This window comes from Camelina sativa, chromosome 7 (genome assembly GCF_000633955.1).
Source record: "Camelina sativa cultivar DH55 chromosome 7, Cs, whole genome shotgun sequence".
NCBI lineage: Eukaryota > Viridiplantae > Streptophyta > Magnoliopsida > Brassicales > Brassicaceae > Camelina > Camelina sativa.
Window position 1 is genome coordinate 9,609,690 of NC_025691.1, and position 18,009 is coordinate 9,627,698.

The following is an 18,009-nucleotide window of genomic DNA, read 5'->3' on the forward strand; positions in this document are numbered from 1 at the left end:
TTTTTTTTTTTTTTTTTTTTTATCTTCACTTGGAAAATTTTGACAATCAATTTCCAGAAGGTCATCCTTCCAAAAACTTTCTCAGCATAAACACGCTAAACTACAAAGTTTTCTTATGACCTATGACCAAAAAGATAAGTGCATTATTTTGATATAGGTAACCAAATCAATTCTTTCAAACCTCTCCAGAAACCGGGGTGTCACAATGCACCCCCACTAACACATCATAACGTAGTCGTTGCGCACCAAGACCATCACTCTGGCGGTGTGAGCCCACTCGAGTCCACACTTGTCTGGGTTCAGCTCTACCAATTGTAATGCCCCGATTTTCACCTCTTAGTGGGCCCATGTCCACCCCAGCCTATGGTCCCACCTTTATTAGTGGACCCAAGTCCACTCCTAGCCTGTGGGTCCACCTATATCCGACGGCCGGTTTACTACGTTTGGAAGATTTTTAAAGACTTGATTATCAACCCTACAAATCACCACATGAATTTTCCCTATGTTTTGTCATCACTCGTAAAATTCCGACAGTTACTTCCTGGAAGGTTACTCATATTGAAATTTTCCAAGTTCAAGCACGCTTAATTATGGAGTTCTCTCAGAATCTTTGACCAAAAAGATAAGTGCACTTTGGTAACATAGGTAGCCAAATCAATTATTTTAAACTTCTCGGAAAACCGGGTTGTCACGTATAGTGAAGTTGTTTATCTCAATATATATATATATATAGGTCGGTTTTTTTAAATTATTAGTTTGTGAATTTTTTTGTTTTAATGTCTTAGACAAATTATAATCTATACTAATAAAATGTATGAGCTATAAATTTCTTAAGGCGTCCACATAGTATTTTAAACAACCAATAAAGATTAGACATCTCACTAATTAACATTTTTGATAATACAATAGTTTTCTACGTTAGTTATTAACATTTTTCGAGAAATGGAAAAAAATAATATATGAAAATAAAAGAAATATATGAAAATAATAACTAGTTAATATTTAAGAAAATCATTTAAATTTGACATATATTACTCAATTGATAGAGAAAATAAGTGTATGTACAACATCCTACATCGAATTTGAAAATTTTCGATAATGGTTCAAAACCATTATAAATAAGACTAATATGCTTCCAACTACGAATTAACATTAAGCTTGATTTTTCAGGCGTCCAAATTAAAAAGTTTTAATCATTTTAATCCAGTTTGTTATTAGAGCAAATTAAAAGTTTTAAAAACTTTTAAAATATTTAATAAAGAAATAGCTTTGAATGATTATATAGTCGAAGAAAGTGATGAAGCTGACGAGGAAGAGTAAGATGAAAAATATAATGGATAAGCGTATGGTTAAAGTAAGGATGACAATTATCATGAAAATTTGACAATGAAGATAACAAAAAAAAAATTGAAGAGCAAAAAAATAGTGAATGTGAAAGAAAAACACGAAAACATAGATAGTAGCGGAGAAAACTAAATTAATTCATGATTCTTTTGATCAGATATGACTCAAAAACATAATTAATTTTTATAATTTTTAAAATTGTAAGAAAGAAATGGTCCCTCCAGTCTTGATTTCAATCACATAAAGCACATGTTTGTCTAATCCACTACTGAAACCCATTGAGATAGTCCGTCCATGTAAATATGTCACTAAAACGTTTAAGATGAATAACCAATGCAATTAACATGTGTTTAGGTATTCTCTTCTTGATTCACATTTTTATGACATGGAGCCATTGAAGACTTGAACCTCACTTCACTACGTGCATCTTAATTATCATTTATTTTGGATTTTCCCTTGTAATAATGATAGGAAAATGTAACGTCAGTTTGATCCCACAAAGCTAAACTAAACTAAACGACAAGAGAGTTTGACCAAAAAAAAAAACTAAACCACAAGAGAGTTGGTTAAAAGGAGGAAACGTAAAACACGTTGTAACAAACTTTTTGTCCCTTCCAATGAATAAAGCCAAACCCAGAAATCTTATCCGAGATTCTGGTTCTTACAATGTACGTTTTTAAACCATTCATTACTCACCTTGATCCTTATGATGAATGTACACAATAATTCATGACATCCAAGGAACTACGAAATCTTTACAGGTAAAAGAATATGGTTATTATTTGATAATTAGTTGCAAAAGAAGTGATTCACAATCATTGAGAATCATAGGAAGGAACAATTTCACACGAAATCTTTTGCAAATTCAACACTTAATGAAGAAAACATAGCAATGAAAAGAAGAAACATGGTTTAGAAATATTTTTCTAAGGTTCAAGAGTTTCTAAGAAAGCGTAAGTGGCTGATTCGGGTTTTTGGGTATTTCTACCGCTAATAGAAAATAGAAAGGAAAGTGATTTTAGTCCGTCAGGTAGAAATGTCAAATAAGCTTGCATGCAAGTCCAAACACCACCTCTACCGCTTCATATAGGGACCGATGGGTCTGGTGAAGAGATTGAATGGTCCTGCACGACCAAGAGGTGGATGCTTAACCGTAAGTGGATTGGACCGATTAATTGATCCTAATGATTAACCGACTTGTCATGCACGACTTGTTTGATATGCGTGTAATAAATTGTTCGACGTTCTTTCTCGACTTGAACAAGTCCAACGTACTCGTTTCAAACATATCACCTGAACACGTGGACAAAAATTAAAACACAACCACAACGACGACCCAACGATGAAAATATTTTTAATAACCGCAAGAGAGTTGGGTAACATAAAACTATTTTGTTCCTTCCTCTTTCATCCCCAGGTATTCTTCTAGCTTCCAGTGTATCAATCCCAAACACAAAAATCTTATCCGATACTTAACCCATTCATTTACCAACTTCAGTCCTCATGATGACTCATTAGTAAATATCACACATGCAATAATTCATGTGATCCAAGTAACAATGAAATCGTAACAGCTAAATAGTATGGTGAAATAATAACTATTAACTACAGAAGAAATCATAAATAAATAAAAATATACTTTCAAACACAATCACTCAAGACCATGCTTTATTCCACTTATGTTCTCTCATACACCAAATTAAGAGTGTGACGAAATAATATACGACTACGTACTTTAGGAACATACACATCATACTTAGCGCAAACATGCAAACAAAAAATTGAAAAGTAGATGTTTAAAATATATATTACTAATAGTTCAACGCTTAGTTCTGTATCGTACGTACTGTAAATAAAACAATATTTCACGAATAAATTTTGATTTTCCCAAACATAAATTACCATTTGTGAAAATGTTGTTTTGAGCAGATTGGCCGAATTAGGTAAACGAGCTAGTTTGTGGTAGCCATTGGGATAGGGTGGTCCAGCCAATATGTAGATTCTATGTAGCTTGCTAGAAACGTGTGAAATAAAGTTTGTGGTAGAAAACTGTAGAACAACTAGTATATAAGCAAGTCTTGTTTCATCACCATTTCATCAACACAGGCTAAATATATATTGTGATCAAACAAGTAATCAATCAAAAGATGGAAGGCAAAACTGTGATTCTAAGTGTTCTCATAATGAGTTTGGTCATGGCACAAATTCAAGTGGAAGCAAAGAGTTGCTGCCCGTCTACGACTGCTAGAAATATCTATAACGTTTGCCGTTTGGGGGGAGGCTCCCAACCAATGTGTTGCTCTCTCAGTGGATGCAAAATCGTTAGCAAATGTCCTAACGGATATACACATGATCACACTCTCCAAAACTCAGGTAAATTTTATTGTATCGTGCTTTATTATGTCAATTGTTACCATGTTTCATCAATGTTTAATTTTTTCGAATATTTTACTCAAGGTGATGCTGTCAATGAATACTGTAAGTTGGGATGTACATATTCTGTGTGCGCTGCTATGGACACACTCCAAAGCTCTGGTAAAACGAAACATCCAAGCTCACTAGTTACAATATTATTATTTATTTTGGAATGGTAGACAAGAGAATGTTAACCCATTCTATTACTTTTTCGGTAAGTAGATGTGAGTGAAATTGTGAGTGGAGCGGTCGCACAATGTGCAAAGGCATGTTCTACTTTCTGCGCCAAGGGCTCTTCAACTGTTGTTGAGACTGCCTAAACAAGCATATCCATGAAGTTACCACATCCAAGTTTCAGAATTTTATTTTCCTTGTTTGTAACAATTATGTGTATGTGACAAAAAATGCTAGACTTTGGTGCCTGTATGTGTCATAGAAGTTTGTCAATCCTAGATTGTTACATGACTTCTATTAAATAAAAAGTTTGGTCACTTTAAATTTTTTTATTATTCCACAGTTACTACAAAATTCTTGCCCTGCACGTCACTATCTTATTAGGAGCTCATAACTATATTTTTTTTCTGGCCAAATCTGTATCCAAAATATTTTTTGCATTGAAGATTATACAATTTTTTTAAAACAATCGAACTTAAGCAAAACATCCACTAGATTAGAACTTATTGATGTAGGTGATGTCATGTAAATAGGATATTTGAAGCATACAATTTGCTGCTAGGATGGGAAACGTAGCTCGTAGAGATAAAGCTAGATTTCTAAACGTAGAAGTTCCATTTTTTATATTATGAGCCTTAATACACTCCATCAAAAGGAGATTAATTTGCTATTTGCAGATAATATAACCACATCAACTTCAATTCAAACATAAAAATTGTCAGTCCTAGGGCTAGATTATACATGACTTCTACTTACTATGTGTCCTTCTTCTCGACCATTTTACAAGTAGCTAATTTGATCAAAGAAAATGAACCCAAGACGTAGTTAATAAAAACAATAGAAAGATTGAAATAATATTAGGTTGTTTTGATAAAGGAAGTGATATACATATTATAGTGTTTTGTTTTTTTGATTATGATTTCTGTATCCAAAACTTCTGGAGACTTAACCTATGCACTTCTCCAGAGCTATGCCAAGGGAAGAAAATATGATTGTAGTAATAAGAGAAGGAAAGAAATGGAGTCACCTGAAAAACTGTTTCTTGTTTGATAATTGGTCTACACTAGTCTAGGATGCTTATTTGATATAACTGGGAGCAGAGATTACATTGATAATTTGGTTTGAATAAATGTTGCATTCAAGTCAACAAAAAAAAAAATGATCCGTAAAAATGTGAACCTCATTGGAAGGCACGTTAAAGGTGGTCGTACGTTAACATTTACGTGAAGAGTTCTAGAGAGAAACCTATTGTTCATTGCATCATGAGCTTTCTAACTGTGGATCGAGAGAGAATCTGAATAAAAATAAAAGCAATGATGATTGTCACTTGAAAATTAACTCCCATATACTAGAAAGTTGGTCAATGCGTGAGTTTTGTATACATAATTAAATTAAAATTTTAGAATAAAATTTATATTAAATTATATATGAAAGTATACATACAATTGTTGATAAGTATTTTAAAAAATTAAATAATTTAAAAATATTCATTTATATGTTTATATATTATGAATTGTAAGAAAGACCCTTAGGGCATCTTTACTGGCAGGTACTAATCAAGAGGGTTATTCAAAAAAATATATATAATAATGCGAAAGGAAGAAAAGAGAAGAGAACCGATTCTTGCAATGTTTTCGTAAGAAACTTTACTTTCTTCAAAGTGGACAGCTGTAGTATTTTAGTGGATACTATTAATAAAAAATAAAAAATATATATATATATATATATAATTAAAATAATAATTTTTTTTTTAAGGTAATGTTTAATAGGTTGTTCGGCTGGTGATGGTCTTAGAACATGTCTACCTAGGGATATTCCCGATTAAAAAATAAAAAATAATAATAATAAAAAACAAAAACTGAGGAACGTTTCTCCTTTGTGAACCTTAACAATCGTTTATTTAACATGTGGCAGTTTCTGGTAAGTTAATTTTTTTTTTACAGAATTATTATCTCCTCCATCATGATCTGTCACAATCGGCTCCATAAACATATCAAACACCATTGTTTCTTCTTTTCACAGCCTCTCTTTTCCATTCAGCAATATCGTGGTGGAGCTAAGATTTAATTTCTTACCAAGGTCACCGCCATGAACACAGTCAATCTCTTTTTTCTCAACAAATTTGCGTTGCCAATATCTCTGCATAAAATAAATTAAAACTATTTGTTATTTTCCAAATTTAACAACTTGCACCTCTTTTGCTAACATCTACTTTTATAAACATTTAATTATTAAAAATAAATAACATTTCAAAAACAATTAAAAATTATCCATCTATTTAAAATTTTGAAATGCAAAACATATTCTCCTATTTATAAAAATCAGATAACTATTCATAGATATTTTAAAAAATTTAATAAAAATGAATTATCACAATAATCATAAAATTAAATAATATACCTTATAGATATATTCAAAATGAAGATGACACTCATTGAGAGTATCATTTTTAAGAAAATAGATATATTCAGGAATCTAATTATATTTTCCCATAACGAAAATTTTCTTTTAATATTCCTCTCTTTATAAAAAATCTTAACAAACCGACTAACTCAACAAATTTAAATGGCCTAATCGGGAATATTAAGGGGGATGTATTGATGTGGTGTGGAACATCATTCTTTTTACCTTTAAGACCACACTAATAATGCAAATGCAAAGTTAACCAATTTTAATATTTTGAGGATCAATCCCACATAGACGTATAAATCACGTTACGAGTTTGTTCAGAGAGGAATATGGCTAAGACAATAATAAGATTGGGGGTTTTGGTTGGGTTTGTTACGAATGTAAGTGGTAGATAAATAAAAATAAACTATGAAAATATCAATAGGCGAAATGTTGGGCTAGTTGCAGGGAATTTTCAGGGTATTATGCACCAATCTAAGGTTAAGGGGAAAAGAACAGGTGGTTCAATGGCTAAATGTTCATGAAGTACGAAACAAGGATGAATAAAAGATATGCAAGTCACAAATCAATTATCTAAAGTCTATATACTATATTACTCCACTTACGCAGGCAACGACCTGTATATCCTAGCAATTAAAACAAATTCGATTAAAGCGAGCGTGTTTACAACACTTATGATGTGTAAAATGCATGAGATCAATCACAAGTTAGCTACTCAAACAATATGCATTAAGAATAAACATAGAACAAAGAAATCAGATGAACAAAACCAGATCTAAACACCCTTAAACAATCTGTGACATGAATCCCCTTTGAAAGAAACCCTAACGCCCAAAGAGTAAACTACTCACACATACTCATGCAAATCAAAGCCATATGAATTATTATTGCATAAAGATTAAGAGTATCATGAAAGTGTTTAGAGATATTCTCTATGATACAAAGTAGCTGATTCTTCTTCTTTAAACAAGTAGAAAACGGAAACAAAAGAAACTAGAAAGAGTATAAGAGATTTTGGCGGATCTTCAAATCTTCGAGAGGGATGAGAGGTTGCTGCTGCTTCTATGGTCGTGGCTATGGCTGCTTTAAAAGCTCTTGATAAAGCACCATTGAAGGCCCAAGACGAGCAGATACACCCCTAACTAAGGTTTAGGTGTGTGTATTTATAGGTTTTTTAAAAACATTTAGGGTTTTGTACGGGCAAACTTGTCTTTCGATGTTGAGTGCTAGTGTCGGCTTAACAAGTGAGATAGTAAATGTGACTGACCTGTGTGAAACAACCTGGCCTATTTTTTTTTTTTTAATATATAATACTATTTAACTAGTGGTCCCACACCCACTAGTCACCTAACCACAATCAAACCAAAATAGTGGAAAACCAACAGATACCATTGAACCATTAACCAATAAATAATAAACTAATAGATAATGTATCAATCCAACAGAGTCATAAACCAGATAACCAGCAACCTAACAACATTCTAATGACTCAACTCTAGCATCCTAACAGATACCAGACCACAACAAAGAGCCAATAGAACATCCTCCTCTTCATCGCCTTGATTCCACAATCACACTTTGCCTTTACCTACACCACAACACATATGAGATGCGGGAGTATTTTATAAATACTCAGTGAGGCAATCCTCCCATTTACTGGGCTATACATACAAACAATTGAGATAACTCTAACCATCAAACAACAATCTACAAACAAATCAGGACAACTTCATCGACCGACACCAACCACTGCATTGACCGACACCAACTGGGGTTGCATCGACCGATGCAAGACTCATCTACATCGACCGACAACAGCTATACATCGACCGATGCATGCTCAAAATTTCACGAAATCCCTAATTGCATCGGCTGACACCTCTACATAGAATCGACCGATGCTCCTAGGTGAAATCGCGTTGTCCTCGTATTGCATTTACCGATGCATGTTCTTTCCCAAAGCTTCTCGCCAGATCTTTGTTCATAAACCATTAAATGACAATCCAAAGCCACAAAGAAGAATCACAAAGCCCCAAGTGACACAAAACATTCTAACAAGCCAAGAAATCAACCACATAACATATAAACACGAAAATCAGACAAAAATCAATCTTAGATAAGCCATGGTTCTGCACTCACATTTGCCAACAAAGAATCTGACTCTAAACAGGCAGATCTACACTCCTAGCAAACTCCTACAACGATCCCTGTTATAAATCTCCACAAGAACAGCCACAAATCTCTAAAACTCTTAGGAACGCTTAGGAACTTCTTTCTCTCTTTCTTTTTTTCTCAAAAACGGCCAAACCCCACTAATGACGACACAACCTCCTTTTAACTCGACTTAAGGATTTTCCTAACCCCAAAACGCAGCCAAAGACGCGTTTAACTTAAGTCACCTCACGAAAACCGACCTTGCATTGATCGATGCACATCCCGAACCGGGATTTTGGTTCACAGATGCTACACCATGTTAACAAGTAGAAGGGGTACAATAATTTTTTTTCTCTCTTTTGCGTATGAATTTTGTTTTCTGTTTTTGCCTAGGGGCCTAAAAAAGCTTAAGCCGGCACTGTTGAGTGCAGGACGAGGGACGAGGAAGGAGGCTTAGTGGGCTGTCGTGAAGGCTCTGGACTAGGCCTCCGTGAAGACTCCTTGTCGGGCCGTCACTAAGGCCCATTCGTACAAGCTTGTCTTCTCGCCAATCTGTAGGTTTTGGGAAATCGGTCAAAACTTCCAGGTGGCTAAATGTATTGGCTTTATTCTAGCAGAGGTGAACGATGACTCTTCCAGATTTCCATAGACACCAAGAACGCTCAATTAGGAGTTCGGGAAGGTCTTCAAAAGTGACTCATACTCTGAAACTGTCCGGAAACGGGGTTTCTTTATCTTTTTGTCCATTTTGCCTAAAATTCTGTAAAACCTTCTTGAAACCTAAAATACTTGATAATAAATTATTTAGCCTTGAAATCATACCTAACTCTTCCTAAAAACATCAGAAAACTATAGCTAAAGTAAGTAAAATACAATGTTAACATGTATTCAAAATAGAAGTGACTTGAGTTTTTATGAATTTTTAATTGATTTTGATGAATATAGGGAAATTCATATGATTTATTTTAAAATCTTTTTAAATCCCTCCTAAAACTATGAAATTTGTATTTCTGTCTTTTTAACTAAGAATTTTTTCCCAAATTCTCTCAAGTCCTTCAAATCATTGAAAATCAAATCAACAAATAACAGTAGATCTCAAGGTGGATTGTTAAATCATTAATTCAATAACAATATTTTTCATTAGAATTTAAATCCATGATTGAATAATATGAGATTTGTAAACTTGACACAAATCACTTAAAATTCTACTTTGAATACACCCCCTAAATCATTATATTTCGGGTATTCGGTTTTACTAATATAAGATCCGAGCAGGTGTTCATATAATTTCGGGCCAGGTTCAGGTTTGGTTCTTTTTGAGTTCGGGTAATTTGGGTATTGACTTAAGAAACCTGAAATATATACAAAACATTCGGTTATGGGTAGTACCTATTCGAACCTATCCAAAGTACCCACAAAACCCAAAAAACCTGAAAAATAATTGTAAAAATAGTTTTATAATCTAACAAAATCAAGAAGAAACAATGAACGAAAAGACAAATTAAACCATGTTTTTGAGTATTTTAATCGTAAAACAAGTCAAACACATACCATGTTTAGCAAAATAAGCATCCCAATAAAGAAAAACATGACTTCTTTAAAAAATGAAACTGATAGTGATAAACTAATATAGTGTTTCTCTAGTAAAATAAACAAAGAAAGAAGAATCATCCTAGCATGGTAGCATTTAACAGATTATCCATAGATCATGACCTGTTACATCAAACCAAACATTTTTAAAACTAAAACTCATTTGAAAGAACAAATTTATGAAAGAGATGAAATTTTTAATGAGTCTTCTAGTCCTTGTTGTTTTCATTTTGAAACTCTGAAAACAAGCAACAACAAATGTTAATTACACGTTAGAACTGAAAAGGTCAAACAGAGGTGTGTTACACACTTAAACATAAATTTAAAGCTTACCTTTCTGAAGACTATCTAGTAGTTCAATATCAGCAAGGATCTGTGAGATTGCAAGGAAATCTTTTTCATTAATCTTCATCTCTTTATCATCCATTGCTCAGTGCACATTAACACTTCCACCATGTAATGAGTTAAACAACTCCTATGCGGCTCAGTGATTCGACCACTAGTGCTGAAAGCACTTTCATAGGCAACAGAGGATTGAACATCCTTTGCAATTTCAGATAAAACAGGAAACTTCTGACGATTAATTCTCCACCAAGACAAAACATTCCATTCTATTCCAGGAAGAGTTTTAGGAGTCTCTATAGCATCCTTGATATAATTATCTAACTCATCTTTTGTTTCATCAAGTCCATTTTCCTTGACCATTTCACTGTAAGCATTTTCCATCCTTTCAAACTATGAGATTTCTTCTGCAAAGTCACTTGAAACTGATTCAAATATAAATGATCTTGTGCAGCACCAGAAGAAGATGGAATTGATTGAGATGATTGTGTGTTTGATCCTTTGTGGCTGACACTATACTCCTTGAACATATTCTTCATGACATCATGAACAAATATGTACATATCCTTAGCGTCTTGACTATCTTTTCCATAGAGTTTATCAAAGCACATCTGAGCAAACTGAATTTTCTGTCTAGGGTCAAACACACTAACATCAATCAACATCTTGTTAATATTCTTGACCCCTTCCCAATAGTTAGTAAAAATTTCTCTCATATTAGTGGACATTGTACTTAGTTATCTGTCATAACTATTGCTCAAAGTCGTGAGATTCTTCTCTATAATGACAATTTCACCATAACACTTGTACTAACAAGTCTTAGTGGAAGCTGAGACAACCGAAGTAGCATTATAAAACAAGCCAAGAAAATTCACTATCCTCTCTTTTGCCCTCCAATCCGTGTAAGAAGTTGGTCCTTTCGTTTCACCCCATTTTCTGTTTCCATGAAGTAGTCATTATATAACTTGTCTTCATTCTCTATCTTCTGGAAAGCCAACTTAAACTTCATGGCTCTTGTTAACATCAGGTATGTAGAATTCTACTTTGTCTTCATATCCATAGGCAAACTCTCCCTAGTCATCTTCCCTAACACAACCTTTTGCTCAAATGAGTCACCTCTCAGACCCGAAGACCTCACATATTACACTCAATTGCGAATAGCTGCCACACTATCACCCACTTCATACAACCCATCTCTGACAATCAAATTGATGATATGAGCAAAAAACCTCATGTGCAAGTAAGTCCCATCTAACACTAAAGAATCATGCCTCAATAACTTAAACTCTTCAACAAACTTCTTTAATCCAGTATTATTGGCAGTTGCATTGTCAACTGTGATGGTGAATAACTTCTCTATGCCCCAATCAGCGAGACATTCAAGTAAAACCTTTGATATCAAGTTGATCTTGTGATATGTGATATACTTAAATACAAGAATCAACTTCATTAAGCGCCATTCTGCATCCACAAAATGCACAGTGATCACCATGTAACTAGCTCGTGCAACATTAGTAGTCCATATGTCAGTAGTAAGAGACACTCTATGTTGCTGAGAAGTTAGCCAATCCTTCAAAGATGCTTTCCTGTCTATATACATCTGAATTATATCTCTGTTAGTTGTTCTTCTTGCATGAGGCTTGAATAAATTACACTTGTTGTAGAAGTGTTTCCATGCCAGACACTTAATAAAGGCAAGTGGCAATTCTGCCAAAACAAGCATTTCAATTGAAGCCTCTCTGGAGACACTCTCTGTTAGTCTTCCATCTTGCAACTTTCCCTCCTGACTAATAACAGTTTGTGTATGATGCGCAGCCCATGCCTTGTACGGCTTACATATCTCCAAATGCTTCTTCAAGTTTGAAGTCCCCTGTTTAGTTGGACATACAAAGGACTTCTTGCAATAGTGACAATCACCCATATTCGGATCCTTCACTTGTCTCGTGAAATGCTTCCAGACATTTGACCTTGCCATAGATGACTTCTTAGGTTTATCACCATCATCCTCACCTTTGTGGAGCTTTTTTCCTCTTTCATTTACTTTTATCTCAGAGGAGGATTCCTATACCTATCTTCCTGTCCTTATGTGTTCTCATCATTGGCGTCTAGATTTTTTGAAGAATCTATCTACAACATTTAAAAGATAATCCATTTCAAAACATGTATGGATAACAAACAGTGTTATTTCTTATTCAATAAATGAAACTACAAGACAGATTTTTGGAGTTTGGTTAATTACATTCGGTTCACTAGCTACAACATATTTGTAACACCCGTGAACCAAATTTTGATAATTTGGTGAGGGTGTCGATCGACACTAGTGGTGGTGTCGGTCGACACCTTAAGTGGAGGGATGTTCGGTTCGATTTCAGGATTCTCGGTTCAGGTTGGTTTGGTTTGGGGGTCATATTTAAAGTGGAAAATCAACATTTTTGGGTTCAGAAAACCTAATTGTCGCCTCCTTTGTGTGAAAAAGAGAGAAAACGATTCCCAAAAGTTCCGGAGAGTCCCTGAAGGTTTTTCCTGAAGCTTTTGTCCCTGTTCTTATGAGTTTTTGGCTTGGAGGTTGGAGATCTAAGGCTCAGAATGTGGGAGAAACTTGTGGTGGTGTGGTTTCGTCGTTTGTTGGTGAGATCTCATTATTTGGAAAAGGTGAGTGCATGACCATGGCTTATCTAAGCTAAGATCTCTGTTTCTGTGACTTTGTGTGTTGTGTGGTTGTTTTTTCTGGTTGTTTGTGAGTTTTGTGGCTCCTAGGGCTTGGATTCGCTCCTCGGGCTTGGATTTTTTCCTGGGATCGTGTGGGACTAAAAGGAAAAGCTTGGAGGCGAGATTTGGAGGTTCTGTTTGAAGGAAATCGATGCTCTGCATCGGTGTCAGTCGACACCAACGCGAGAACGCTTGACGACTTGACGAGTGTCGGTTGACACCATGTGAAGGAATCACGGCAATGTTGCAGCTGCATCCGACCTGCCGTTGGACAATCTGAGCGAGGAAGAATCTCGAGTTGTAGCACGCATGATTATGATAGAAGATATTCTTCCGAGCTTAGACCATCGAAATTAGATTGGTGGTGAAAAGATACAAAGCAACGCTAAGTCCGTTCGTGAAATGTTGAATTCTTGCGACCTTCGCAATTGTGGAGTTTACATCATCATACCCGGAGATCACCAACACCTATCGAATCCACCAAAAGGGTTTATTTGCTTATACGAAGATTTCTTCACCCAGTGTCGCCTGTGGTCCCCTCTTCCGAGTCTGCTGACCCGATATACCCATCATCGCAAAATTCCGATCTGCCAGCTCGCACCCGACAGCATCTCCAACTTCGTTGCAGCTCTCACCATCACGACCGAGGCTGGAATCTATGTCAGCGTCGAATGCTTTAAAAAGTTAACGAATTTCAAAAATTTGCAAGGGAATGCCACCTGGGCTGTCAACATGAAACCGGCTCACAATTTCCTTCCCAGTCCAAAGATCAGCAATTTTAAGAAGAGGGCTGCTTGGTATTTCTTCGTCCGAGTAGATGAACGTTCCTTCGAGAACCCAAAGTGCGGCAGGCGAAGAGTGTGGAACAGTTCGCCCGGTATTGATTCATTCTTTGTTTTGTCATACCGGATACGCGTGTTCTGACCTAATTTGATTTTTCTCTTGGTTTTGCAGATCGCCGTTTCTCAGCAAGGAGACTAGCAACCGAATTTCAACTAGTCAAGGACTCGATTTTCGCCGAAGCCAACCGAATCTGTGATTGCATAACTCGATGAAGTGTTGAGGAAGCTATGGGCAAAGCAATAACCAGTTTCGTTAGTTTCGCCAGCGAGCTGGGCCAGTCATCCGAGACTACCACAATAGTAATCGCCGATGCTAGCGGGCTTCAGTCAATTGAACCAAATGTTGAGCGACAGGCCGTTGACCACGACCTAGAGTAAATAGAGGATGAGTTTATTGAAATTGAACAGTTCAATAACGACCATGTAGCCGATGACTCCAATCGAGAGGATCTTTTGCTTTTCAATCCATTTCCAGGGGACGTGGCTGAAGTTGATCCAACGCAAGTCAAGCAGAAGAAACCAACCATACCCAAACAAGCTGCCCCTGAACCGAGCAACAGCGAGAAGAAGAAAACGAAATTTGGTAAATTTGACTTAAAGACAACTCGACTTTTCTAGTGCTCCCGAGGCCTGACCGATGAATGCCCTGTTCTTGTTCACTCTAAAACTTGTTTTGTATTGAATTTTGCCATTACGGCTTTTTTAGGAACATTGCCCGTTTTGTGGCCCCTTTTCCGTTTTGGATAATATACTTTTTGCCTTTTGGAAATTTCTTTTTCAGTTTTCCGAAAAAGGAAAATTTACCCTAGAGGAAATTAACTTTCCAATTTGGAAAATTGGAAATTGGTTTCACTCAGAACGATATAATATATGACATTTTCGTCATTGAACATCCACAAATTTCTCAAGTGAAAGAATTTGCTTTGGGAATAATGTCGAGCTCGAAAGACAGTGCCAACTCTTCGTTCAAGATTGGAAACGACGTGCCGACATTCTCGAATGCTAAAGCGATCAAAAGAGGGATGCCCTACTATCCGAGCATCCGAGTTCTGTGGACGTTAATGTTTCACGTTAGTCCTGAAGAAAGGTCCGAAATGGAAAATTTCTTTTCGGCCATAGAAAGCCATCATCTGGAATACCGCCATCGTGTTGGCGCAGTGGATAACGTGCGACATGGCCTGTTTGCCAGACTTAAACTGCTCGAGTCGCATCCGCGAGATTGGATTCGGAACGGACTTGGGAGAGTAGGTGATATGCCGCCCTGCTTGGTTGCGTACTGCAACAAATACTTCATTGAGGCGAACGAAAATCGCCTGAATAATATGTTGGAACTTGTCTCAAGCGGCGACTTCACCCCTTCGAATGTTAAATCGTTTTATCTTCAGGAACACGCGGACAAAGTCGAGGTCGCCAACGCGCACGCCTTCATTCTCCAAGTGAATATTTTCATCCTTTATCAAATTTTTAGATTGCCTATTATTGATTATAACTCCTTTCGCAGGTTGAAGCAATGCATCTAGATCAACGCCGCGCTCTTTCTTACTTTCGCCTGGAGGCTGAAGTCACTGCTTTGAGGACGAAGAGAAGGAATGTCATGACCTGCCTTGACGAGTCCGAGCAAAAGATCCGGGCTCTTAAAACCGTTAGGAAGATTGGGAAAAGACAGGAACACAACTGCTATTGCCCATCCTGAGCCGCCTCTGGATGAATGCCCGCGAGGTCGCCACCGGTGAAGCCCAACCTTGCGATTAATTTGGCTTGTGATTGTGATAAATCCGTTTGCTACTTTGACGACCAGGGGATCGTTGTGATGGTGATAAATCTGTTTGTTGTCCGTTATCCTCGGACATCGCGTTGATTACGCTGCACCTAGGGTCCCTCGGATCGTGGTGTTTGCGGGGCTCCTGATAATCGTCCTGGCCTTTGTCTTTCGCTGAAGTAGATCGTGTAGGGGCGATCTTCGCAGCTTCTCTCTCCGGGATCCCCTATGCAACACGTCGTCCAGATCATTCGCCTCCCGGATGTTAAAATTCACTTGTAGGGGCGATCCGGGGATGAGTCCTTTCTTGAAGCCGGCGATTGCGACGTCTTTGGAGAAGTTTTCCTTGAACTTGGCAAGATATTGTCGCAAGGACTCGTCGGGCTCCTGAACTGTTTCCCACAACTCAGCGCTGGAAGTACCGCGCTCGATGAAGACCCGATAATTTTGCTGGAATGCCATTGACAACTGAGCAAAGCTGTCGATTGAGTTTGCTGCGAGTCGGGAGAACCAAGTCAACGCGTTCCCTGACAAGCATTTGACAAACAGCTGGCAGTACCCAACGTCTTTCTGCTCCCTTGAGAATCATTCTTTCGACACAGTATCCATGAACGACGTCATGAATTGCACCGTTTCTTTCTTTCCTTCGTAAGTCGGGAGCTTTAGCTTGACGTGTGGGACCTCCGTCTCCAAGATCCGTTTGGTAAACGGGGTTTGCTGTGTGGCTTCGAGCATCTTATCGATCTCCGGGGCAGAGCTTACGGCGTGATGAACGAGGGATCCCATATCCTGAATTTTCGAATGGATTTCCTCTAACTCGGGATAGGGGCCTGTGTTCAGATCGCTCTGGAAGGGTTGCCCGACGAGAGGCCGTACTACCAAGGCTACGACGGATGGGGGGTTCCTCGTACCAAATCGTTCAGCTGACGGAGGAGGGTCGTCGAACAGGTGTCATCGGAGCGTGTTGTTTCTCCTGGTAGGCTGGTGTGGTGTATTCTCCGGCAAGGGAGGAGGTGCGCGACGCTCCAACGTGTCCATCCTTCGGTTCGTATCGGAGATCATCTGGTAGATGTCCTTGGACATCATCCCGAACACGATCGGGAGGTCGTCCATCTAGACGACCTGAGTAGGTTGCACAGTTGTGTCCTGTCGAACACGGGATCCGTCGGCGGGTCGTTCTCCGTCGGTTTCCTCGGTTCCCTGGGTGGGATCTTCCACGTCCTCTGTGTCTATCCGGGAAGCAGTCAAGTCGTCAGTTTGATTTTCGGTCGTGCCTTGATTGCGTTGGACGTAGACGAGCTGACGGTACTGCCGGATTCATGGTAGTGCCCTGCGAGTTCAGGGTTTTGAGGTTCCCGACATCCAACACGTTCTGCTGGGAGAGGGTTTCACCGGTAACTTCGTCGTGGGATGCTAGAGACATTGTTTGGTTGGCTTGAGAAGCTTCGAAGGTTTCTTGTATGAAAGAATTAGCTTGGTAAAAAAGTTAGGGTTTCGCACAATAACAATGAAGAATTAGGGTTTTTGTATTAATTGTTGGATGTCCTACAAAGAGGAGAATTCCCGTTATTTACATGTTTTCCTATATTACAAAATATGTATACTTTTCTAATAAATCGAACTGCTAATAGGAAAGTTTCTTCTTTTCTCCAAGTCGGCTATGAGGCTATCTGGGAAGTCGGCTTCATGTTCTTGGACTAGGCATGGAAGATTTTGTTGAACCCTAGTTTAAGGGTTGAATCCAACTTAACGTTGAATTCCCAAGTTTAAATAACCGATTTGATTTATGATTTATACCAGTATATCAGAGGTGCCAATTCCCGCATGAACACTTGACTTCCCAGCTTCATCCTCCTCACTCCACAAGTCTTCATGAATCTCTCTCTTACGGAAACACTAATTGAATTTGTTAACAAAAATAGTAAAAATACTATTTGACATTTCTTCACTTAGTTTCTCGATCAAATTATTAAATTGTGAGAAACTATAAACTTTAAATTTAAAATCAAGCAATAGTGGTCATTAAAAGGTTTATATTATTTTTATTCTTGATGTCATAAATCATAATATTCAAAACAATTAAAAAAATGCCCATAAATCAATTGAGGACATGCATAAACAAAACCATGAATTATGTGTATAATACCATAACCTTCCAACTCTAATGTTTTGTTTTATTGGAATCCGAACGTTAACTTTTAAAATATATATATATATATAAACAATCGAATTTTTTTTTTCATAATTTAACTAGAAAATTATTGAATAAAA

At 37.1% G+C, this 18,009-nt stretch overlaps 1 protein-coding gene across 2 annotated transcripts in view; it reads left to right on the top strand.

Moving 5' to 3' along the window:
- The window catches only part of LOC104700820 (thionin-like), a 6,269-nt gene extending 2,164 nt beyond the window's left edge, over positions 1 to 4,105 (top strand). The window contains exons 1-3 of one of the 2 annotated variants that reach the window (XM_010416415.1): positions 3,432 to 3,717; positions 3,802 to 3,879; positions 3,982 to 4,105. In XM_010416415.1, coding sequence (XP_010414717.1) covers positions 3,492 to 3,717; positions 3,802 to 3,879; positions 3,982 to 4,079 — 402 coding nt within the window. In that variant the 5' untranslated portion in view covers positions 3,432 to 3,491 and the 3' untranslated portion in view covers positions 4,080 to 4,105. Of the gene's footprint in view, positions 1 to 3,431; positions 3,718 to 3,801; positions 3,880 to 3,981 lie in introns of those variants that run through there. The other variant, XM_019227589.1, reaches the window with a different exon arrangement.